This window comes from Brachionichthys hirsutus, chromosome 15 (genome assembly GCF_040956055.1).
Source record: "Brachionichthys hirsutus isolate HB-005 chromosome 15, CSIRO-AGI_Bhir_v1, whole genome shotgun sequence".
In the NCBI taxonomy this organism is placed as follows: domain Eukaryota; kingdom Metazoa; phylum Chordata; class Actinopteri; order Lophiiformes; family Brachionichthyidae; genus Brachionichthys; species Brachionichthys hirsutus.
Genome location: NC_090911.1, coordinates 2,741,606 through 2,762,824, shown reverse-complemented (window position 1 = coordinate 2,762,824; position 21,219 = coordinate 2,741,606). Strand labels below are relative to the sequence as shown.

Genomic DNA, 21,219 nt, shown 5'->3' with positions numbered 1-21,219 from the left:
TTATGAGACAGCCAATTAGAGGGCGCAGGGGTGGAAGTCATTTTGGCTTTAACGTGTACAATAACGTGTCTGGTAAAAGGTTTACAACCTCAAAACATATATAATAATTGTAAAAAAAATACAGCCGACTACTTTGTGGATTTCGCCGATTGCAGGTTATTTCTAGAACGTAACCCCCGCGATAAATGAGGGACCACTTTATATTCAAAAAGGTAATTCTGAAAAACAGAAATCAGAAAATGCTAAATCACAAAGAAAAATGAATTAAGGCTTGGACTCGCTGAGGTCCCAAAAAACGCGGACCAAAAATACAGCCAAAACAAAATACTGAACTCTACACAGCAGGGAGTTGCTGGAAAAAGGATGGGTATGCAAAACAACAGGGGAACACGGGTCACATACATTATCATGATATGGTGCTGAGTGTCGGCAGGGCAGGCTTTAAGTAGCAAACAGTTCTAATGACAAATGACTGGCAGGTGTGTCTCCAGCCGTTCAGCATACTCTCCCATGGCCACGCCTACATTGCAAGGAATGGAAAAACAGTGTCAGGGAAGCAGATAGCACAGGAGACCATCAAGATGTGATGTGGTATGGTAGTGGTGTGATATGCTTGGTCTACGTGCTGTGATGAGTTCTAAATCCCGATTAAAAATCATCATTTAAACTATTGTTACGTTGAAATTGTCGTTCGTCTTTGTGGCTGCTTGACGATAGGGTTGGGCTGTTTCTGAACCACTTGTCTGAATGAGTGAGTATAAAAGGAAAAAATAAACATACATTTCACTCCATAGTAAATGTTTTGTATCAAAATTATCTGCAGTATATTTAAGGGGTACTTTTGAAAGCGTCCTCAATTAATGGGAGTGAATGGAGTTTAGTTTTGTGGGGATGGTTTTCCCACAAACTGATAGCATTCTGCTATTGAATGCTGATTGGGCAGGAAAACATCTATGAGAGTGGCTATCGCTATTCTGGAATATCTTTAGTGCTTTTCCACATCACAACCAAATGATTGCACATCATCTCATGCTCCATTTCAAAGCATGTCGAGAACATATAATCCCTTTTCTGATGCCACCTGTCCTGTGTAGTGTTGCATGGGGGCCTGGAGCCCATCCCACCTGAATTTGAGAGATCGGGGTGCACCCTGGACAAATTTTGAGTAATGAAAACACAATTATTTTAGTTTATGTTGTTATACATTAAAGAAAGCACACATGTGCATGATATAACGATATGATGTCATTAATCCCCGTAAGGCTGTAAATGCTGACCCACACCGTGTGACTGGCCTTTCTGACGTACACTTGTCCATTTGGCTTTGTGCCCTTCACACATAGGAACAGACAGGGCCTTGCTTTAACTTGGGACCATTCACAGCATGAGCGTGTGCTCCAATAAAACCCATCTGCCTGTAGAATAATGTAGCGCTGCCCATCTGGGTTCCTTTTGCTATCGGAGACCTTTAGACTGTTCAAGGTTAATGCCCCCTTATTCTGCATCAGACCCTGCAATGCCCCCCCCTTAATGTGTGAGGTCTGCAGGCTTAGGGATGCCTTACACTGGATAAGTAGACATTTGCCATTATGCTTCTGTCCTACATTTATCCTTTATTAATAATTGGGAGGCTGCTGCAGGCTTTCTCGCACATGCTGACGGATGGAGCCAATTAGAATTACAATGAAATATGTTTTCTCTTTTTTTTACCTGCTTAAAGCTCAAATGAAAGATGAAAATCCCAAACAACATGATTACAGTTTACTGATGCGCGGTGCCTTCTGTAAAAATTCTGAATCGATTATTACGGCTGAATGCCTGATTGAATTCCATTCTGAGGAAAAAAAGTACCAAAGCTTAAAGACGTAAGAAAGTAGTTTCATCTTTTCAAAGTCAAGGGGTTGATTAATGCAAACATTTGGGCTTTTATCCTGGAAGGCATTGGCGAGCGACATTATTTAGTAACTAACAAGGAGGCAGTTGTATGAAAGCATGTTAAACCAAATTAGACATTTAAAATGCTAATATTTCTTCTTAGCAGTGACACTGGAACGCTGAGTCAAAAGCAAGCTGTTGTAGAGCGGCAACGCAAGGTGCTCATGCACCTCAAAATAACGGGCCCACACATGCGTTCTCTGAGGAAATGACCGTTTCACTGAAGCCGAAGTAGCTGCAGGTCCGAGAATCCCTGCCAACTAAGCCACAGTGTTTAGTCTGCTAGTTATTTTTCATTCTCTTTTCCTGTTTTAATTTATTTTAATCATATATGTGAGCACATTTTCATTCTCTGTTCACTGAACCTTACAGATGACTCCAAAACTTTGACTGGTGGTCAAAGTTTGGATATGCCTTGCTTTGTAGCTACTTATCACAATGCGGATGTCAACGCTGCGAACACAGCGAGACGTCTCGCTTACTAATGTCAAAGTCTTCTGCAGTAAAGCGGTGACATTTAAATAGCTGAAATGATGAATGAACGCAAGCTTTCTTCAGTCCTGTTTCCTTTGTATCTAACACACACACACACACACTCACAAACCAATACTGCCTGAAAGTGATTCCCAAGATCCTTCATCCAAATACCCTCCAATTTATCCCCCACAGTGACACCCTACAATCTGCAGGCAATAATACCATGGAATGTCACATCTCCAGACATCATCTCAATCATGGCTGTTATGGGACGTGAACCAATGATATTCTCCCATTCTTTAGGAACTGCTCTTAAATTGTCCTTGAACAACCTTCAGCAGCTGCATCGGAGTGGGCCAGTGGATGGCAGTGGAAAGCTGTGGTTTTATCGAGCTGATGCTCACTTGTGCTGGTTTCCTGCACAGACAGATCATTGCTCCAAAAACATGTGACCTGTCGTCCTTCCACATATTCAAAATGAAAGAAGGGGGAAATTGAATTGAGACTTGAAGTTTTTTTTTTACTCAGTTAGGAGCTGTTTGAAAAAAGAAATGGCCTGGAGGATTCAGACAGTTGTTCCCACCTTTTTGTGTTAACCTAAATCTATTATCCAGCTCGGATCCCTCTGCAGGAGTCAGGAGGCTACGCCAAAAGCGCAGTGGAATAAGCTGCTTGTTCAGCTCTGGAGGGCCGGATTTGACCTGGAGGATAATGCAGAAGCAAAGGGAACCAGGAAAGTAGTCATTTTAGCTCGCGCTACAGAATGTGAGGTTTCAATGACATGTAAAATTTGGTTGACCGACTAGTATAAAAGTTACATTCTAACATATCTTAAAGTTCTGCTGCACAATAATGTTCACGTCATCCTAAAATCGTCTGGCTCCTTTTTTGGCCATCAGTGTTAGGAGACAAGGATAACTGCATTTTAAAAACTCCTAATATATATCAAAAAAATAAGAGAAAAAATCTAGCTGATTTGCTTTAAACTTCAGTCTTTGAGCTGCTGAAGACGTGAATTTAAATGCATTCATAAACTATCAAAATTGAAGTACACTCACTCCATTGTTGCAACCAACGATAACATATGTATATAACACATGCAAACTACATAATTACTACGTTAGACACTCAAAATGTAAAGGTCATCAGCCGTGCCATTGCACATTACGAATTATTAACAGAGTTCATGGCAAAAAACTAAAGCTGTAAAATTGTTTCATTTGTGGAGTGAAAATCATCAGAGAGGATAGAATAAAAGAACATCTTATTTCATCGAGCAGATGAAGTGAAGCTCTCATCAGTGTCTTTCTGATCTCTGACTGCCTTTTGGCATGCGATTGATTATCATTAACATCTCATGTAATGTACTCTATTCAAGATTCAAGATTCTTTATTGTCATTATGCTAACATAACAAAATTATGTGAAGGCCCACGGCTTAAGGCACACAAAAGAACATCAAACAAAATACAAAATCTTATAAAACAAGGAGATATATACACAGCAATAGAATCAAATAACAGTAGTGCAAAGCAGCACCAGCAGCACAGCGGAACAAGCACGGAGCGCCCGTTTCGAGTCCCAGCTCACTGCAGGGGAACGACTGCTTTCACAGCTCTGGGGAAGAAGCTGTTCCTGAGCCTTGCTGTGCTGCTTCGTATTGTCCTGTACCGCTTCCCTGATGGGAGCGGGACAAACAGTTTGTGGCCAGGGTGGGCGGGGACCGTGGTGATGTGTCTGGCCCTCCTCTGGACTCGGGAGGGGTAAACTGAGTCCAAGTCAGGCAGACTTGGACTCAGGCAGACCAAGTCAGGCAGACCCACAATCCTCTGTGCTGTCCTCACCACCCGGGATAAGTCTTTTCTGTCCTGTGCGGTGCAGCTGCCGTACCACACGGTCGCACTGAGACAGAGGATGCTTTGTCTATGAAGGTCTTTGGTGCCTGTGTTGTATTATAATAAGATGCTAATGGCATGTGCTAGTCCAGTTAAGGTGAACAGGCTGCTGGACACCTTGTAGCAAGGTTACAACCACCTCATGATGTTTTCACATCATGTGAACGAACCTGACTGCAACAGAAGCTCATCTTTGTTTCTGTTTGAGAGGCGTTAACATTCGGGTCTGGGACGGAGGACAGGCCACTCCATGCCTTAAGTTGGTACGCCTTTCTTATGTAAAGTTTTTATTGCCTCATCGTGACCATCCCATGGGTGCAATAAAATAGATATCAAGCTGCCAGATGATTAATGGCCTCCTCATGACCCCCCAGGTTTCTCTGCCCATATTCCCCAAGAAAGGACTAAAAAACACTGGTTAAATTATTAAGATCATATATTTTCACATTTTATGACTTCTTTCGACAGGTTGGACTCCCTCCCGAGAAGCCGAAGCCCGACAAGTCATAAATCATTTCCTGGTTTTATGAGAAAACAAAATCAATGTGAAGAATGAAAACTGTCGGCTTTTCAAAGAGGCGTCGGAATCATTTGAACAAATTAATAATCAAACGTTGCCTCTTATTGAGGATGGGCAGCAGCATTTGGACAATATCAAATTAATTCCTAAATAAATAAATCAAAGCATGAAATAAATAAATAGCAAAATAACTAATTACTTGCAAAATATACTTATATTATCATTTCTCATTACAGATTATCCATAACCAGCCGATAATAGAAACAAAGCTTCTGCCATCATTTCTCTGACCTTCACGATTCCGGTCTTTAACTAGTTTTATATTTATCAGTGCCTCATACATCAAGAGAGGTCTTATATATGTGTCCGTCCCCCCCCCACACACACACACACACCAAACCTTGAATGAGAAAGAAAATGGTGCTTCTAGTTGAGATTGATCTCCTTTACGACTTGGTGGAGGCTGAAGCGACGGTACTGAAGCCTTCTCTTTTTATGTCACGATCACTCTCAAGAGTGCTATAAGTGAACGCCTTGCTAGTATTACTTCCCCAACGCGTTGTGCCTGAGCACATATTGGTTTCCCAAACAGAAATGATTGCCATTTCTCACTTAGGCAATGGTTTTGAGGAGGAACTCCAGGGGACGTGTCTGAAATGCTGAATGTAAATCTGGATTTTGTCTGCGTGAAAACGTGCAAACTGCAAGTGAGACGAGCTGCACTTTCTTTCGGCAGCTGAGGAAGCCTTTTGCCTCCCCGGAGCGATGCTGGACATAAGGGGAACTGGCCTGTCATTTGGTCTATTTGCAGTGTGATGACAGCTTGAGCATAGTAATTAGTATGTGATGAATTTGAATGAGAGCTTTTAGAACATGGTGACCTGCTGACTCATTAAGGGGGCTGACATAGCAGGACTGCAAAGTAGATTAATCTGTCCAAGGAAAAAGCAATTACTTAGCAGTTACTTAAAGTTAAATTTACTCCCAGAATCACTATTTTAATGGTATTAGATAGTAGCATCTTCAAATTTCATATTCTGGTCGGTGTACGTTTTGTTTTTTTAGGAAGGGCATGCAATCTAGAAGATGTATATCATCAGGGACTGTGTGCAAATCTATTGGCATAATGTAATGGATGTTGCCTTGAAAGAAAGGTCCACCCAAACATTTTCTCACTCACCTCTGTGCTGATGGAAAGCAGGGTCAAGTTTTTCTTCACAGCGTAGAAGCATTCTCCTAAGCAACTAAAGGAGAAACACTTTAAAGTCAACTGACACCAGACAAGCCTCTGCGATGTCCTCGTTGTCTCCAGATGGAGACATGACCATTGCTGCGTCTAAGATAATAGCATCAGCTGTGTGCGTGCAGCTATCACGTATTCTTTATGATCATGTCTGACAGTGTCTTAATGTGAGTTCAACCTTGTGTTCATGAACTCACCTCAAATGGATGCCGTGTTTTTTTTTTTATGAAATGCATTTCATTTAACAAAAGTGATCAAAATAGCATCTTTTTCAACTCGTTTTGAGACCTGCGTGTCCAGAATGAGCTCTAAAAATAAGTTCTGACTTTATTCAGCTTTTCCAAAACAGCCTCTACACTGAATTTCCAACTGCCGCCAGATGGTACAGTGACACAACAACAGGCTTTCAGGGCCCCGACCAAGCTGCTGAGTTTGAAAAGTTGATTGAGCGTGTTGAGAATACGATATACCATATGTATGTGCTCAGTATGTTGATATAAATGAATGCTATAATTGGCAATCAGATCCAAAATAGAACACATTACAGGTGAAAAGGAGAGGAACACACAGAGTAGCTTGCAGAGTACAAATGATGGAACAATGTTAGCATGCCAAGAGTCAGAATAGATCAGATCTCTGATCTAATAAAGGTATGTTCCTAAAAGGAGTGCAGTAAGAGGACGTACAATGCAAAATGCATGTGAATCGCTGTGAACAGCCTGAACGATTCCTCCGACTGCCTTCCTGCCTGCAGCTCCAACAACTCCCAGTAATATTATTTACATTAATTTACTGACCATGTTTATATTTTGGAAAAGTATGACCCTCAAATTCAAGTCAAAACTCGATGAATGGCTGACAAGAAGTCTGTCAGATCAGTTTCTGAGGCATCGCCGAAGGAAAGTACAGTATCTGCATTTTGATGATGCCCACCCATAGATCACCTCTCAACCATCCATCCATTTAGTTCACTGTAATCAGGTCACAGGTAGTGCTGGAGCCGATCTCACATGGGGAGAACATGCAAACTCGACACAAAAAGGCCCCAAGATGGATTTGAACCTGTGACCTTCTTGCTGTGAAGCAACAGCGCAGACACTGCACCACCCTACTGCCCACTCACAAGCTAAATATGATTAAATATATGAGATGAAACTCAAGGGTAGCATGTTTTCAAAGACCTCCAAAGCCTATAATTTAATTTACAGCAGGAAAGGGAACTTTATTTATTCTGTGCATAAATACTTCAGTGCATATGGATTTACGAGTTCAGCTCGAGTTAAGTACAGGCAGTGTTCCTGCCCTCTTGATGGATTTTCGACTAATTATTGAAGATGTGTCTGGAAAACTGGGAGTCTTTAGAGGATTATGTGCTCATTTAAAAACAAAAGGCTTATTTTATTAAGGAGCAAATGTTATTAGTCCGTCAAACTGAATCACTCACTTAAAAATTCAACAACAACTTTTACTCCATTTGACTTTCTGTCTTTTTTTAACATATACATGCAGAACTCACATTTACTTGAAGGATATATGTAGTGACGGATCTTACTTCAGTAGCTACTCAAGTTGGGATTTAATTCAGACGAACATAAGAGCCTCCCTGCAAACTATTGTGTGAGCTCAGCCTGTGATGTATGACGGACGGCACCTTTAACGTGCTGCAGACGCTTTGAAGTAATGGAGACGGCAGCTTGCTCGACAGCGCTGGACGCTCGGTTTTCAGCTCCGTCTCTCCCGGCAGGCATCAGCGTAGAATGAAAGACAGAGCTCTGTTGCAGTCGACTGAAGACGTCCCAACTCCAACCTTTCTGTCTGTCATGTCTGCGACTGGTTTTAAGACGCAGAGGAAGAGGGGTGATTATTGAAGTTGTTGTTGCGAGACCTCGTGCGGGATATAATGAGAGGAGTTCCGCTAAGGCGTGACTGACAGACAGGGCCACTGCACAGAAAAAGAGACGTTGCAGACACTGTGTTCACTGCTGCACGACAGACAGCTGTAAACCTATCAATTCTAATTCCAGCTGTAACAGAGATGCTGCGGAACTGAGCAGATGCAAACGTTAGAGCGGATTGATGGTTTCTGGCAGAATGCTTTAATTATGCATAGTGATCAAAACAGTCAACGTGGAAGTGCAGCTGCAAGACAAAGTTATTTATTACAGTTTTTTTTTATGTATTATTTCAAAATGCAGTCTAACCCAGTATCATAGCAGATCCTCAAACAGTTGTCATTTGTCTACAGCACAAATAGTCCAGAATAATAATAATGGTGCGACAAAAAAAAGACTTTTTTAATCAATATATTACCAGAAGGTAAAGCATCCTTCCATCTGCTATATAAACCTACCCTTCAGAGAGTCACAGGAGGTTGTATTCAATCCCAGCTGACATTTACAGAGAGGTCAGGTACATCCTTGACAGGTCAACAATAAAGCACAGCACTGCATGATCAGCATTGTGTCACAGAAATAAAGGTTGAGCCAAAGTTCAGTTAGAAGGACATTTTCTTCACATATTAGGACACAGTTTATTCCTCATACCTGCCTGTCATTTACGCCACTCCTGCACCCTTACTCTCAATATCCTGCTGTCATTGTCTGGGAATGAACATTTATATACATCAGCTATTTGCATCAACGATCACATGTCCAATAGCAGAGTGACAGAGACGAAGATGAGGAAAACGGGAGCATCAGCAGCGAGAGAAGAGGGACTCGAAGAGTTTAGGACTGAGAGTAGGGACTTTGATTGTTGGGACGATGACAGGAAATGCTAGAGAGCTGGTGGACATGATGATGAGGAGAAAGGTTGATGTGTTGTGTGTCCAGGAGACCAGGTAGAAAGGAAGCAAGGCTAGAAGCTGAGGAGCAGGATTCAAGTTGTTTTATTACAGAGGAGAGGAAAGTGGAATGGAGTAGAGGTTATCTTGAAGGAAGAGTTGGTGCAGAGTGTTCTAGAGGTGAATCGAGTGTCGGATAGACTGATGAGTTTGAAACTGGAGATTGATGGTGTCATGTTGACTATTGTTAGTGGGTACGCCCCACAGGTAGGAGGTGAGTTAGAGGAGGAGGAGAGGTTCTGGAGGGACTTAGATGAAATGGTTCAGAGCATCCCAGGCAGTGAGAGAGTCGTGATTGGAGCAGACCTTAATGGGCATGTTGGTGAAGGAAATAGAGGAGATGAAGAAGTGATGGACAAGTTTGTTATTCAGGACAGGAACCTAGAAGGACAGATGGTGGTGGACTTCGCCAAAAGGATGGAGATGGCAGTAGTTAATACTTATTTTCAGAAGAGACGAGAACATAGGGTGACCTACAAGAGTGGAGGGATGAGCACACAGGGGGACTACATCTAGTGTAGACGGAGCAGTTTAAAGGAGGTTGGTGACTGTAAGGTCTTGGTAGGAGAGATTGTAGCCAGCCAACATAGGCTGGTGGTGTGGAAGATGACTCTATTGGTGAAGAAGATGAAGAGGACTAAGGCAGAGCAGAGGACAAAGTGGTGGAGTCTAAAAAACGAAGAGTGTTGTGTGGCTTTCAGGGAAGAGACAGGAGGAGAAGATACATGGACGTAGTGAGGGAGGACATGAGAGTGGCTGGTGTTGGGGAGGATAATGCAAAGGACAGGGTGAAGTGGGGAAGGTTGGGTTGCTGTATGGCGACCCCTGACAGGACAAGCTGAACGTACAGACAGTAGTAGTAGTAACACACCTTCTATTAGACAATCATCCAGCTGATTTTCAAATAACATTGTCTCTGTAGGTCTCATATCATTCATTCATTCATTCATTCATCAACAACTTGTGCCCATGTACTCAAAGCCTATTGATAATAATGATTATACTGTGTTGGAACAATTACTTTTAAGTATTTAGATAAAAATAAAAATTCCATCAACTTGTGTTAGATGTTTTATCTGTATCAAGACTTTTGGGCACCATTCATAATCACCAACTTCAGGCTTTTTCCAACATCAAAGGTCAATAGAACAAACTATTAGGCTATATCATCTGGGGGTCCATAAATGTCTGGGTAGAACTCCATGGCAATCTATCCAATAATAAAATTCCATTTTGGACAAAACCATCAGCCAACTTAAAAATATGTGTTTAATTGATTGAATTCTCTAATATGCAGTGCTGTATATCAGCTCGAGATCTTCAGATCCCAGCGCAGACTTTTTTAATACCCCATGTGGAAGCAAAAGCCGTCATCCAGCCAGTCACATCGCTGTCATCTCTACTTGATGATGTCGTGAATCACTGACTTACAGAAGAGATGGAGATTTCAGGCTGCACATGCCCCATTACAGAAAACAACCCCCTGGCCTCTTTATCTGATAGATTTCGAGTGAGCCAAATTGTCCATAAATTTTGGACATGGAGTCATAAATGTCAGGAAAGGGGAGGAAAACAGACAGACAAATTTGTCCAGCACGGCGGCAGTGCTAATGATCACTGCTGAGAGGGTGAGAGGCACAAAAGAGGCCAGGACGGAATCAGGCTAATGAAAAAGCAAAAGTAGACAATATAAACCCCGCAAATAAGAAAAGTAAAGATGAAGAAATAGTTAAGAGGTATCCGAGTAGACAAGGAATAAAGGTGGATGTGTAAGTGTCACACTGTGTGAGGTAATCATTGATGGAGGGTGAGGAGAGAGTGATGAGGAATGAAGGGAAGGAGGGTGTGTCGAGGCATACGGAGGCGTTGATCTCACTGACTCGTTTAGAGTCAGAGCGTTTCACATGAGGTAACATGTAACAATGTAATGACATTATGGGATAAACCAAAGCAGGTGTCCCAGTTTTGAGACATTGTAAGACTTTGAGAAGCCTTTTGATAATTTTACATGTAACAATAAAATATAAAATGTATGATATTTATTGGGCTATTTTAGATTTTAAAATCAAAGCAGAGATCAATCAGATTAGTTGAAAGGACAGAAGCAACTTACATCCCAGCTAGGACAGACTAATGCTACTAGAAGTAGCATTCATGCCCATGCTGCCCTCCATCAGGCTGTTTCTTAGTGAAAGTGAGGGCGATGGATGCATAGCTTTTTACATTCAATGCATACCCCTCTCTTTCATTTTCCTTTAGCACTGAATGAAATGATGCGCTCATGCACAGAAGACACATGTGCATGCAGGATGCAGGATGAGTGTGGGAGTAGAGCTGAGTTCTGACAGCTGTTCCAGCTGCAGTGTAGTGGACATGACACTCCCTCCAGCGGGCTGTTCCTTTCTGTGGTTTGACGCCGTAACGCAGCTTTTTACTGGGGATTTAAGGTGACATGTTTGTGTTTTAACATTTTACAGAAGAATTGGCCCGACTATGTCTGCCATCCTGAACCTCGTGGCTATTTATATGACTGAATCTATTGGGTTGTGGCTGTCTGAGCGACGTTGGCTGGTGAATACCTGTCAGAGATTGAAACTGAGTTTAATAATCAGGAGTTTCTGAGCTGTAAACACGCCAGCAGGAGAGCCCCTAAGTACTTCCAATGTCCTTTAAGTTGGTGACCAGCATACCAATGGCCGATAAGTGAGCAGTATTTCCACCATACCCACGTTCTCGGGCGTATTTCTCTGTGATTGGCTATGATGACGCAGATTTTCATTCCGCCAGGGGGGTTGAACAATGTCTAGTTTGTTACAGTGTAAGAGTCCACAGCGATGCACACCCCAAATCTTTTGTAACCCTACACACGTATCGGCCATTCCGAGGCTGGAGTTGGAGGAATATGAGGTACCAGGAGGGGAGCTTATCCACACTGTGGTATGGAATCAGGATTTTCCCTGCATGACGATGACGTGTGTATCCCCTCACCCTTGACATAGTTGGTGCCTTTTGTAGAAAGTAACTGGTCATATTTGTCTGACTCTTCTCAATGTAAAAAAAAAAAAAAAAGATTCAATGAAACAGGCAGTCGATAATTCTTGAAAATTAAGTTAATTAAAATTCAAATACAAATTTAAATAAAGACAATACAGGGTGCTATAATTACATGCAACACTAAAACTAATACTAAGAATGATGGCTTCTAAAATGATGGCGTTGTCTTTCTTGTGCCGTCCTTTATGTCCTTCGCATGTTGCTCTCAGTGCTGTACGAAGATCAGCAGAGGTGACACGAAGCAAACAGGCCTGCTGAGGAATGTACCCAACGATTAGAAAGTTAATGTTGCACTGCTAATTCAGCTTCATTGCTGAGGGGAGGAAAAAGAGCGGCTGCAGAAAGATATGAGGGAACTGGGAGACATTGCAGTGTTTGAAACCAGCAGACAGGAACAGGCGGAGACTGAGAACACCAGAGACAACCCTGACTCATCATTCTAGGAGAAAAAGATCACACTAAAGCAGGGAGGCAGACGTAGGCAAAGGCAGGGATGGGAAAAGACAGACCATTGTGTCATCACTGAACACCACGGTATGTTTGAGTCTCATCAGCCAGGCTCTCCTCGGGTCGACTTGGCAGCAGATTCCTTCACTGTCTCCTTGCCAACAACAGCACATCTTCTCTAGCAGGCCCAAAGCGATCCTAGAAGGTCTTTACTTAGCTGAAAGGAATGAAAGGTCCAAGTTTCCCAGTGGTTTCATACTGGCATGATGTTTGCCTGCCGCTTCATAATGGGACTGCAATGATCTCAGCACGGGGAAGCGCCGGGAAAACCCCAGAGTGTGAGCTTTGTCTCCTGCGTCGACATTAATCCCAGTGTAATTCACTCTAGCAGCGCTAATCTTTTTATGTTGGACATTTCACACACACACACCCACACAAATAAAATAAGAGTCAATTGATAGCTTTCTCATTTTGTCAGTAGATTTAAATCTCACATAGTATAACAGAAAAATACAAGTATCTTATTTGCTTGTTTACCTCGGCCAGAGAGGTAAACAAGTACCTTATTGAACATTGAAATAAATAAAAGTGAAAATCTATTGCTCAGTGTTTCCCCTCATTCCTGTGCAGACACGGAGGGCAGAGCGATGTAGGTGCGTCTGATCTGATCCTATGCAGATGTGATGATCAATGAAAAATAAGCATAATGACTTGAACTCCATGCATTTATTAAACAGTTAACACTACTGCAGAACAAAATAAATACATATTGCAAAATAGGATAATCCTTTAATGGTCCCATCACAGTCCAATTCTGTGTTCTCGGTGCAGGTGGTTAAAAAAAATAGAAATGAAGCACCAATGAAAACAATAATTTAAAAAGTTATATGTATAGCAATAAATTAGGGAAGACAAAATAGAAATAGGAACAATAAAAATAAAAACAAGTAAAGTGAATATCATGTGTTAAAATTTTAGAGTGAGTGCAGACACATTAAAGAGTTATTTTTTCACTTATTTCAGGATGGCACCAAAGGAGGTTTCCCGTGTGGTTTGACTAATATTTGAGTCTCCTGTGGCTCAGGTCAGTCCCTTATGATAGATGGATGTCTGTATTGAGTTGGGTACATAGCTGGAATTTGGGTTTAATTAATTTGAAAGGACTGCGGGGTCTTGGTGGTTGCATGCACCCTACGGAGGGCTCATCGAGTAAACTGCCAGAGCATCATGCTGCCTGAACGGCGAGTTTCAAGCATACTCATATTTGAGAGGCAGCCATGTTTCAGTTGGGTCATTTTCGTCAATCTCCTCAGGCCAATGTCTTGGGAATGAGCGTATTTCACTATCCTGCAATACACAGTGGATGCTGCTTAGCAAAGGCTACATAGTATAGATTAACTGTCACGATTTGATGGTTTCTAATTCTTAGCTTCCGGCGTGGCACATGCTGAGACATTCTGATACTGTGTGGTTTAGTGTTAGTGCAGTGCTCCATTAGCATCATGCGCTCGCTGTGAAAGCAGCTCGTAGCTTCATCCATGGCTCTGCAGCGTTCCAACGCCAGAAAGCAAAGAACTGAATGACGCATATTTATTGTGGCGAGACAACTTTACAAAGTGAGAGCACAGAGTTAAACGTTGTTTTGTGACCATACTGGCCGTCTTTGCACATATAATTTATTTGGCTGCAGTTTTGACGGGTATGTTATCGGTAATAACGGTCATCGGGTTCATCGTCCTCTAACATCCAAACGATACATTTGTATTAAACCTAACATTTTGATTTTGACACATAATTCCTTAAGCTGCTGCAGAATCAGCTGTAAATCATTGCATTTTACAGGGAAGCATTGCAGGAGAGAAACTCACTCGACCATATGCTTTTATCCTTCCTTTTAGCTGGTGCGTACGAGTTCTTTAGAGCATTCAGGGCCTTTAGAGAAAGAATTATGGCCTGAATGAAAGTGGCCATCTGTAAGTGACACCATGCTGTCAGTCATGAGATAAATAGTGTTTGTAAATGACAACGCTGCAAATGATGCTACTGCGACTACAATGAGCTTCTGTTGATGAGGCGAATGAGCCTAACTGCAGCGAGGAGCGCAGGTGTTTACACAGTAATGAGTTTCATTAGAACATAACGGCTTTTTTTGGCTTCTAATGGCTCATGAAGCTCCTCGGCTCCTTAGTCATTGTCTATGCATGCCAGTCGTGACTGCAGTGAATGGGCTTACTGCGTTGCAAATACGTGTTGTTAACAGAGAAACAACTCAAGAGTCTCTCATTTTGTTCTCTTTTGTCTTTCTCCTCTCCCCCCCCTTTCTGTTTCTGCTGAACTCCGTCCAGACGAATTCAAAGCCTTCCTGAAGCGTCTGCCAAATGACCGCTTCTTGAATGTGTCCGTTATTGCCAAGTTCTGGTCGGCCGACTTGTCCCTCCAAAAGCGCTACACCCAGCTGGAGTCCACCACCGCCCTGGTCCTCGGAAAAGCCCAGAAGATCGTGAGGAAGCTGTTCACCCTGAGCAAACGCTGCCCAAGACCACCTCGCATCAGTCTGCCCCGGGAGAGGTAGGCCACGGGGACACACCGACAGAAGACAAAGCCAATGAGGAAGGCACAATTTGTCATTACTGCGAGTTTTGGCAGCTGCTCTGCAGTCATTCATTAAAGCTTCATGCTCTCAATCAGCCTGCCATCAGTTTTTCCCAAAATGCACTGGGAAAACCCAGAGCTTTGAATTGAGTAAACTCCCAGAAGTTCAACACGCAGGATGATAGGACATGTGCCAGGATACTCAAATACCCAAATACTCCCTTTAATCAGATATTTGTCCAAAACATGTGTTTTTTATATTTATTGGTAGTCTCTGCTGTCAACGTTTTATACAATAATACACATATACATGGATCAGCTATAAGATGTCAGCATTTTATATGTATCCTCATAGCAACCAGACGCAAACGTAACAGTGATCAGTATTTGGTGCTTTGATTCTTTGAAGCTTTTACATTTGTGCTTGCCTAACAGATCTGTGTTAGTTTTCCTTTTAGGTACGTAGATGAATAAGAAAACACATATTCAGATAAGTACGCACACCACGATCTGTCCCCCTACCTGCCGTGATATTCTGCTGTGTGGAACACAACTTGAGCCGTGTTCCACAGAACATCTCAACCTCATAAATCCTGTTCAGGGTCAGGATCAGGGTTTATAACGTCACAGACGACGGTAGAAAATAATAAGTTAGAGACTGTCCTAAAAGGATGCTTACCGGTCTATTTTCAATGATACATCATTGCATTCATCTGAGTCTGCTTCTTAGCGGTTCTGTCCTGTGCAAATTATATATTATATATATATATGTGTGTGTGTGTGTGTGTGCTAATTTGTTTTCACCTGCAACAAAAAAAATAGTACAATAACATATTAGCAGTTTGAATTGAATTACATAAAATTGTTAGACAATTTAATTTAGTTAGTAATCTGGTATTTGCCACGTCGCTTTAAGAGATAATATTCTGGCACAAAATGAATTCACTAATGATAAAAACGCGTTCCCAAACGGAGAACGCGTGAACCCCTCCTGCGAACACATCAGACAACGCAAACAGCAGCACTACATCTCATTGGCAAATCATCTGGCAGCTGAACTGATTCCCTTTGCTTTAATTAGCTCGAGCAAGATGAAGAAATGTGAAAAGCAGGTGCTGACAGAAAGAAGAAAGCTGGAGAAGAGATGCGAACAGTGAGAAAGAACAGAACGAAATACAGATGACAGGATGTAGATGGAGAGTGAAAGAAGGGGAAGGTGTGAGACGGACGGGGGGGTCGAGTTACCGGAGGTGTGTGCGCTGGTTTGTCATGGTGCAATCAAGTCCTCTCTCACTCTGACAGCTTGGCACTTGTTTACAGAGGACTTTGATTTTCCTGACAGTCTGTTCCCTTCATCCATCACTCCATCTCCCGTTCACTTTCTATCCGTATCTCTGTGCTGTAGCCACATTTCATTCTCTCTCTCTCACTCGCATTGTCTCTCTCTCTTTGTTCCTCTCTCTCACTCTGCCTCACCCCGAACACAAAACCCACTAAATGCCAGCAACAACATCCCATCAGGCCCTGCTGAGATCCGAAAAATCTCTTCTTGGGTCTGCATAAACCCTTTACTTTTATCATAGTTCATTTTTGTCCAGAACTTTTCGACCAGGTCTGATTGGAAGAAATTGTTGAAGCATTTGGCCAATGCTACATTTGATTCCCTAAACTTAGCCTGGGGACAGACATTTTGCAGAGCTCGTTTTCAGTCTGAACTGGATTTTGCACCAGCGTGGATGGAGATTTAGGTACAGTCAACCGTTAAAAGAAAAGGGAGCCACATTGCCAAAGATAAATTACACCATTTCCAAATAAAATGCAGGACAAGTGGATTTTCACCTGACCAAAGTAGGATCCAAATGGTTTTAACATCAATGTAATTAGGATGTTATCAATTGTTGCTCTTATCCCATGGCAAACAAACTATTATACACATTGTGACATTTTATGCATGCACCCTGAGTTAAGGCACTTTAATACAGGTACTATCTGAGTTACGGCCTGTCGCTTGTCCTCAGGTGGATTTAAATCCAGGATATTTCTGCTGTGAGACAACAATGCTACAATGTGACACCATGCTGGGATGCTGAGGGATGCGCCTTGTCTGGCGGGGACCGTCTCATCCAGCTCGTCACATTCTGATGCCTGAACCCAGTCAAATGTGCATTTACGCAGTACTAGTACGGTGCAAAATATGGGCCGGTACACTTTAAAAGATGTTAGAGGCAGAGCTGATGCAGATCGATGTTTATTTAAAAAAATTAAAAATGCAACTGAGATAGCTCTTGGAATAAAGAGAGAAAATAAGGCATGGTACAAAGTCCACATACGCAGGTCAGGCAGGTACAGGTGACAGGGTCCCTGGTAGCAGCCTTAGAATCACAGCGGGAAAGAGAAAGGTCTAGAAAAGGTCAGGCTAAGTCCTGCAAGGGTGAGGAGGGAGCACGGAAACAGGTGAAAGGGAGTCCTCGCAGGGCAGGAAAGAGTGTGTAGCCCTCAGAACAAGATGGCTGGGTCAGACGAAAAGGTCAGAGGGCATCCAACGGACTAGATGTGAATGTCAATGGGTGTGTAGTGATGTTTGTGGATGCTGCAACCACTGAAGCTGCCTGGATGGATGCTGCTGCTGCTGTGGTAGTGTTTCAGTGGAAATGGCTCGGAGGCTGTCGGTAGCTACGAGTCGAATATGCTGCCTTGCTTGTCAGCCTCAGGCAGCACAAAGGATACACATGATTGTAGATGAGTCGTTTATAGTACGCCGTGGAGAACTGAAAATACTGAATCAACAGCTAGGTCCATGAAGAAAATCACCTGCTAAATCTACAAAGCAAATATATTTCAGTATACATTACTGTCTTCTCACCTCTCCTCTGTAGGACCGTTGGGTTTTGGCTGAGCAGGGTCCAAGCTCTTCTCTACTGCAATGAGCATGGAGTGATGGGCCACTTCTCTGAAGAGGGCAAGACTTGCAACTGCCCCGCGGAGCAGCCCGGCTGCCAGGGAATCATCCCCTGCACAGTCGGCACCTCATCCACATCCTGCTTCTCCTGTGCAAATGACAATGCAACCCGCTGCGGAGCCTGTCACCACGGCAACCTCCTCCATCTCGGTTCCTGCCGGCCGAGCATTGCTGAATCTCTGGACCACTATTTGAGCTTGGATTTGGACATGCCGGACGTTGAGGTGGACCAAATTGACCAATTACACTTAAATTGCAATAAGATTGTCACTAAAACAATTGAGAAGTAGTTCTCGCAGAAAATAGCCAATGAGATAATATATATTAGAATTCAGAAAGGAATCAGTGTGCCTTTCTGTGTGCACAGCTCATGCATTTTTTGTTGTTATGTTTCACCATGACGAGATCATCAATTGCTTTATGGATATAATAACGGCTATGTTGAAATGATGACATAGCGATGCTGGATTTGCCAAATTAAGTAACAAAACCTCATTTCTGGAAGCTTAATTTGAAATCATGCTGTAATCAATAAAAATGCTCCATAATGGAGGACCCAAATCTGTTTTTTAATTTTTATATAACTGTATCTTTCACAAAAAATGTTTTCTAGTAGACATTTGCATTAATATTCATAGGCCATTTTGCTCAGTGCACACATAAAGTCAATGTATTCTGAGGACTCTACAGAAATATACTCCAGATAATTTATTTTTACAGTCTGGAGAAAACAATTCCAATTCATTGGGGTTATTTTAGCATGGGTTTGCAACTTCCATCAGGGAGTGTGTTTATCATCTGGATGGTTTGAGAACTAGTGTGTAAATGATGTGTCTTTTATTATCTGTCTATCCATTTGAATATGATCTTTCTGCTCATTATTTCCTCTTCAGGTGAAGTACCTGCTACAACGACTGGACAGCAGAATCGAGGTCCATGCCATCTACATCAGCAACGATGTCCGCCTGGGAAGTTGGTTTAATCCCGCTTGGAGGAAACGGATGCTGCTGACGCTCAAGAGTAACAAGAATAAGTCCAATCTCATCCATGTCCTGATGGGCATTTCCTTCCAAATATGCTTAACTAAGAATTCCACACTGGAGCCTGTGCCTGCGATTTACGTGAACCCTTTTGGAGGGAGTCACTCCGAGAGCTGGTTCATGCCGGTGACCCAGCCTGACTTCCCTGATTGGGAGAGAACTCGACTGGACTCTGTTGTGACAGCACAGTGTTACAACTGGACACTATCGCTGGGCAGCAAATGGAAGTCGTTCTTTGAAACAGTGCACATCTACCTGCGAAGTCGTATCGTCACGGATGATCCAGCAGCGAATGAAACGCTCTTCTATGAGCCACTGGACTTGGATGATCAGACGTCCAACCTGGGGTATATGAAGATCAACACCATGAAGGTGTTTGGCTACAGCCTGCACTTTGACCCAGAGGGCATCAAGGACTTGATCCTTCAGCTGGACTACCCCTACACACAGGGTACACAGGATGCAGCCTTCCTGATGCTGTTGGAGATGCGAGACCGGATTAACCGGCTGTCTCCTCCAGCACCTCAGCCACTTGATCTATTTTCTTGTCTGTTGCGCCACCGGCTCAAGTTGTCTGCCGGAGAGGTGGCACGCATTAAAGACTCTCTGCAGATGTTCAACTCCAAGCTTCCCAATGCTTCTCCTGAGCCCGAGATGGCCCAGCTGTGCAGCTAGCTAGCTTAGCACAAAGGTCAGGATCAAGCCTTGTATTAAAGGAAGACAGTGGAGTTGTTTTAGGGACGACCTGGACTGTGGAGACACAGAATATTCTGAACAGCTCTTGGATTTTTTTCATGGCCACTTTTTGATTTCATCATTAAATGCTACCAGAGACCTTTGAGCAACAATGGAGCCATGCTGCAGATATTTGGGGGAAGCTGACACTTGGACTCTTTTACTGTCTCTACTGTATCAACCCGGATGACGAGAAGTGACTTTTGCATCTCCAGGTTTTGTGATCGGGAACTTCAGACAGCCAATGTCATTCAGTATGCTCAAGACATCTGCCTTGCAAAGATAGAGGCGGTTTTGATATGTAACGAGCAACTAAGAGTGAGTCTTCAAAAAGGAGTTCCCCTTTTCTAACCCTATTTTCTTTGTCTACAGATTAACGGGATACGGAATAATATTATATATGTAGTGAATGAGTTGTTATGTTATGCTTAACAGTTTAAAATTTGATAACCCTGAACCCTGTTACTGTGTTTGAATATTTCTTTTGAATCTTTGCCTTCCATTTTACCTGCCATCTGAAAACTTGTATCTATGCTTGCCATCCGAGTGATAAGCCTGTTAGTGATGTTCTGTCCTTGGTGGTGTGTCTATGCCAAACGACGGTGAACGCATTGACAAACTGAATAGCAAAAGATCAGTTGGGTTGGGTTTTTTTTTTTGTTTGTTTGTTAAGGTAAACATATTGAAACATCTGATGTGCTAACAAAAAGATATGCGGATATAGTGCTGTAAATAATGCTCCATCTAACCCCAGACGTGGACAAGTGCACATTGCTTTTTGAATAACTCAGTGCAAAGAGCAAAAAAAAAGAAAATAAAAAATGTTTATAACAAGAACTCATGCCTTATATGGAGAGTCAATGTTAAGATAAGAAGCACATTTAGTTTTTGTGTTTGAGTCCCCTGCGATGGCTGTATTGCTTTTTATAGCTCACTATTTCTACCAAGGCAGAACAACAGACACATTCTACACTTTCTCCAGTGCTAATGTCGCTTTTCCACGTAAATGCCAGTTACATGTTTTGATTTGGTGTTGTGAAACTTTGAGTCACTAATCACACCAGTACTTGCATAATGTAATTGTTCTGCAAACTCCTTTTATCTCCACTTATACAAACTCACAGCCATTCAGAGAACTGAATTATGACATTTTGTTTTTCAATGATTTGGTTTAGTCTCAGGTCAATTTCTTCCCCACGTATTGGTATAGTATTGGGTGCAGTTACCACAGAGACTGGTGCAACATGCAAAGTTACCAGGAAGTTAATGTACTTCATACAATTCAGCATTTACTTTTTTCCACTGAAAGTCAGTAATCTTGTCATTTTCAGCAGTTCTTCTGTGCTCAGCTTGCTTCAGTAAAAACAAAGTGGTTTACCTCCTTGGAATTCTTATTTATTTATTTTATTTTTTCACTGTTGTGTTTACTATGAAATAAGTGCACATAACACATTGACAGTCACAATCACCAGAGTGTCAGA

The 21,219-nt window shown here is 42.4% G+C and overlaps 1 protein-coding gene across 1 annotated transcript in view; it reads left to right on the top strand.

Annotated features, from left to right (window-relative positions):
• brinp2 (bone morphogenetic protein/retinoic acid inducible neural-specific 2) overlaps positions 1-19,678 on the top strand; it is a 68,048-nt gene extending 48,370 nt beyond the window's left edge. The window contains exons 6-8 of the mRNA XM_068748651.1: positions 14,758-14,980; positions 17,881-18,187; positions 18,857-19,678. Of these exons, the coding sequence (XP_068604752.1) occupies positions 14,758-14,980; positions 17,881-18,187; positions 18,857-19,678 (1,352 nt within the window). The remainder of the gene's footprint in view (positions 1-14,757; positions 14,981-17,880; positions 18,188-18,856) is intronic.
• Positions 19,679-21,219: the final 1,541 nt, after the last annotated feature.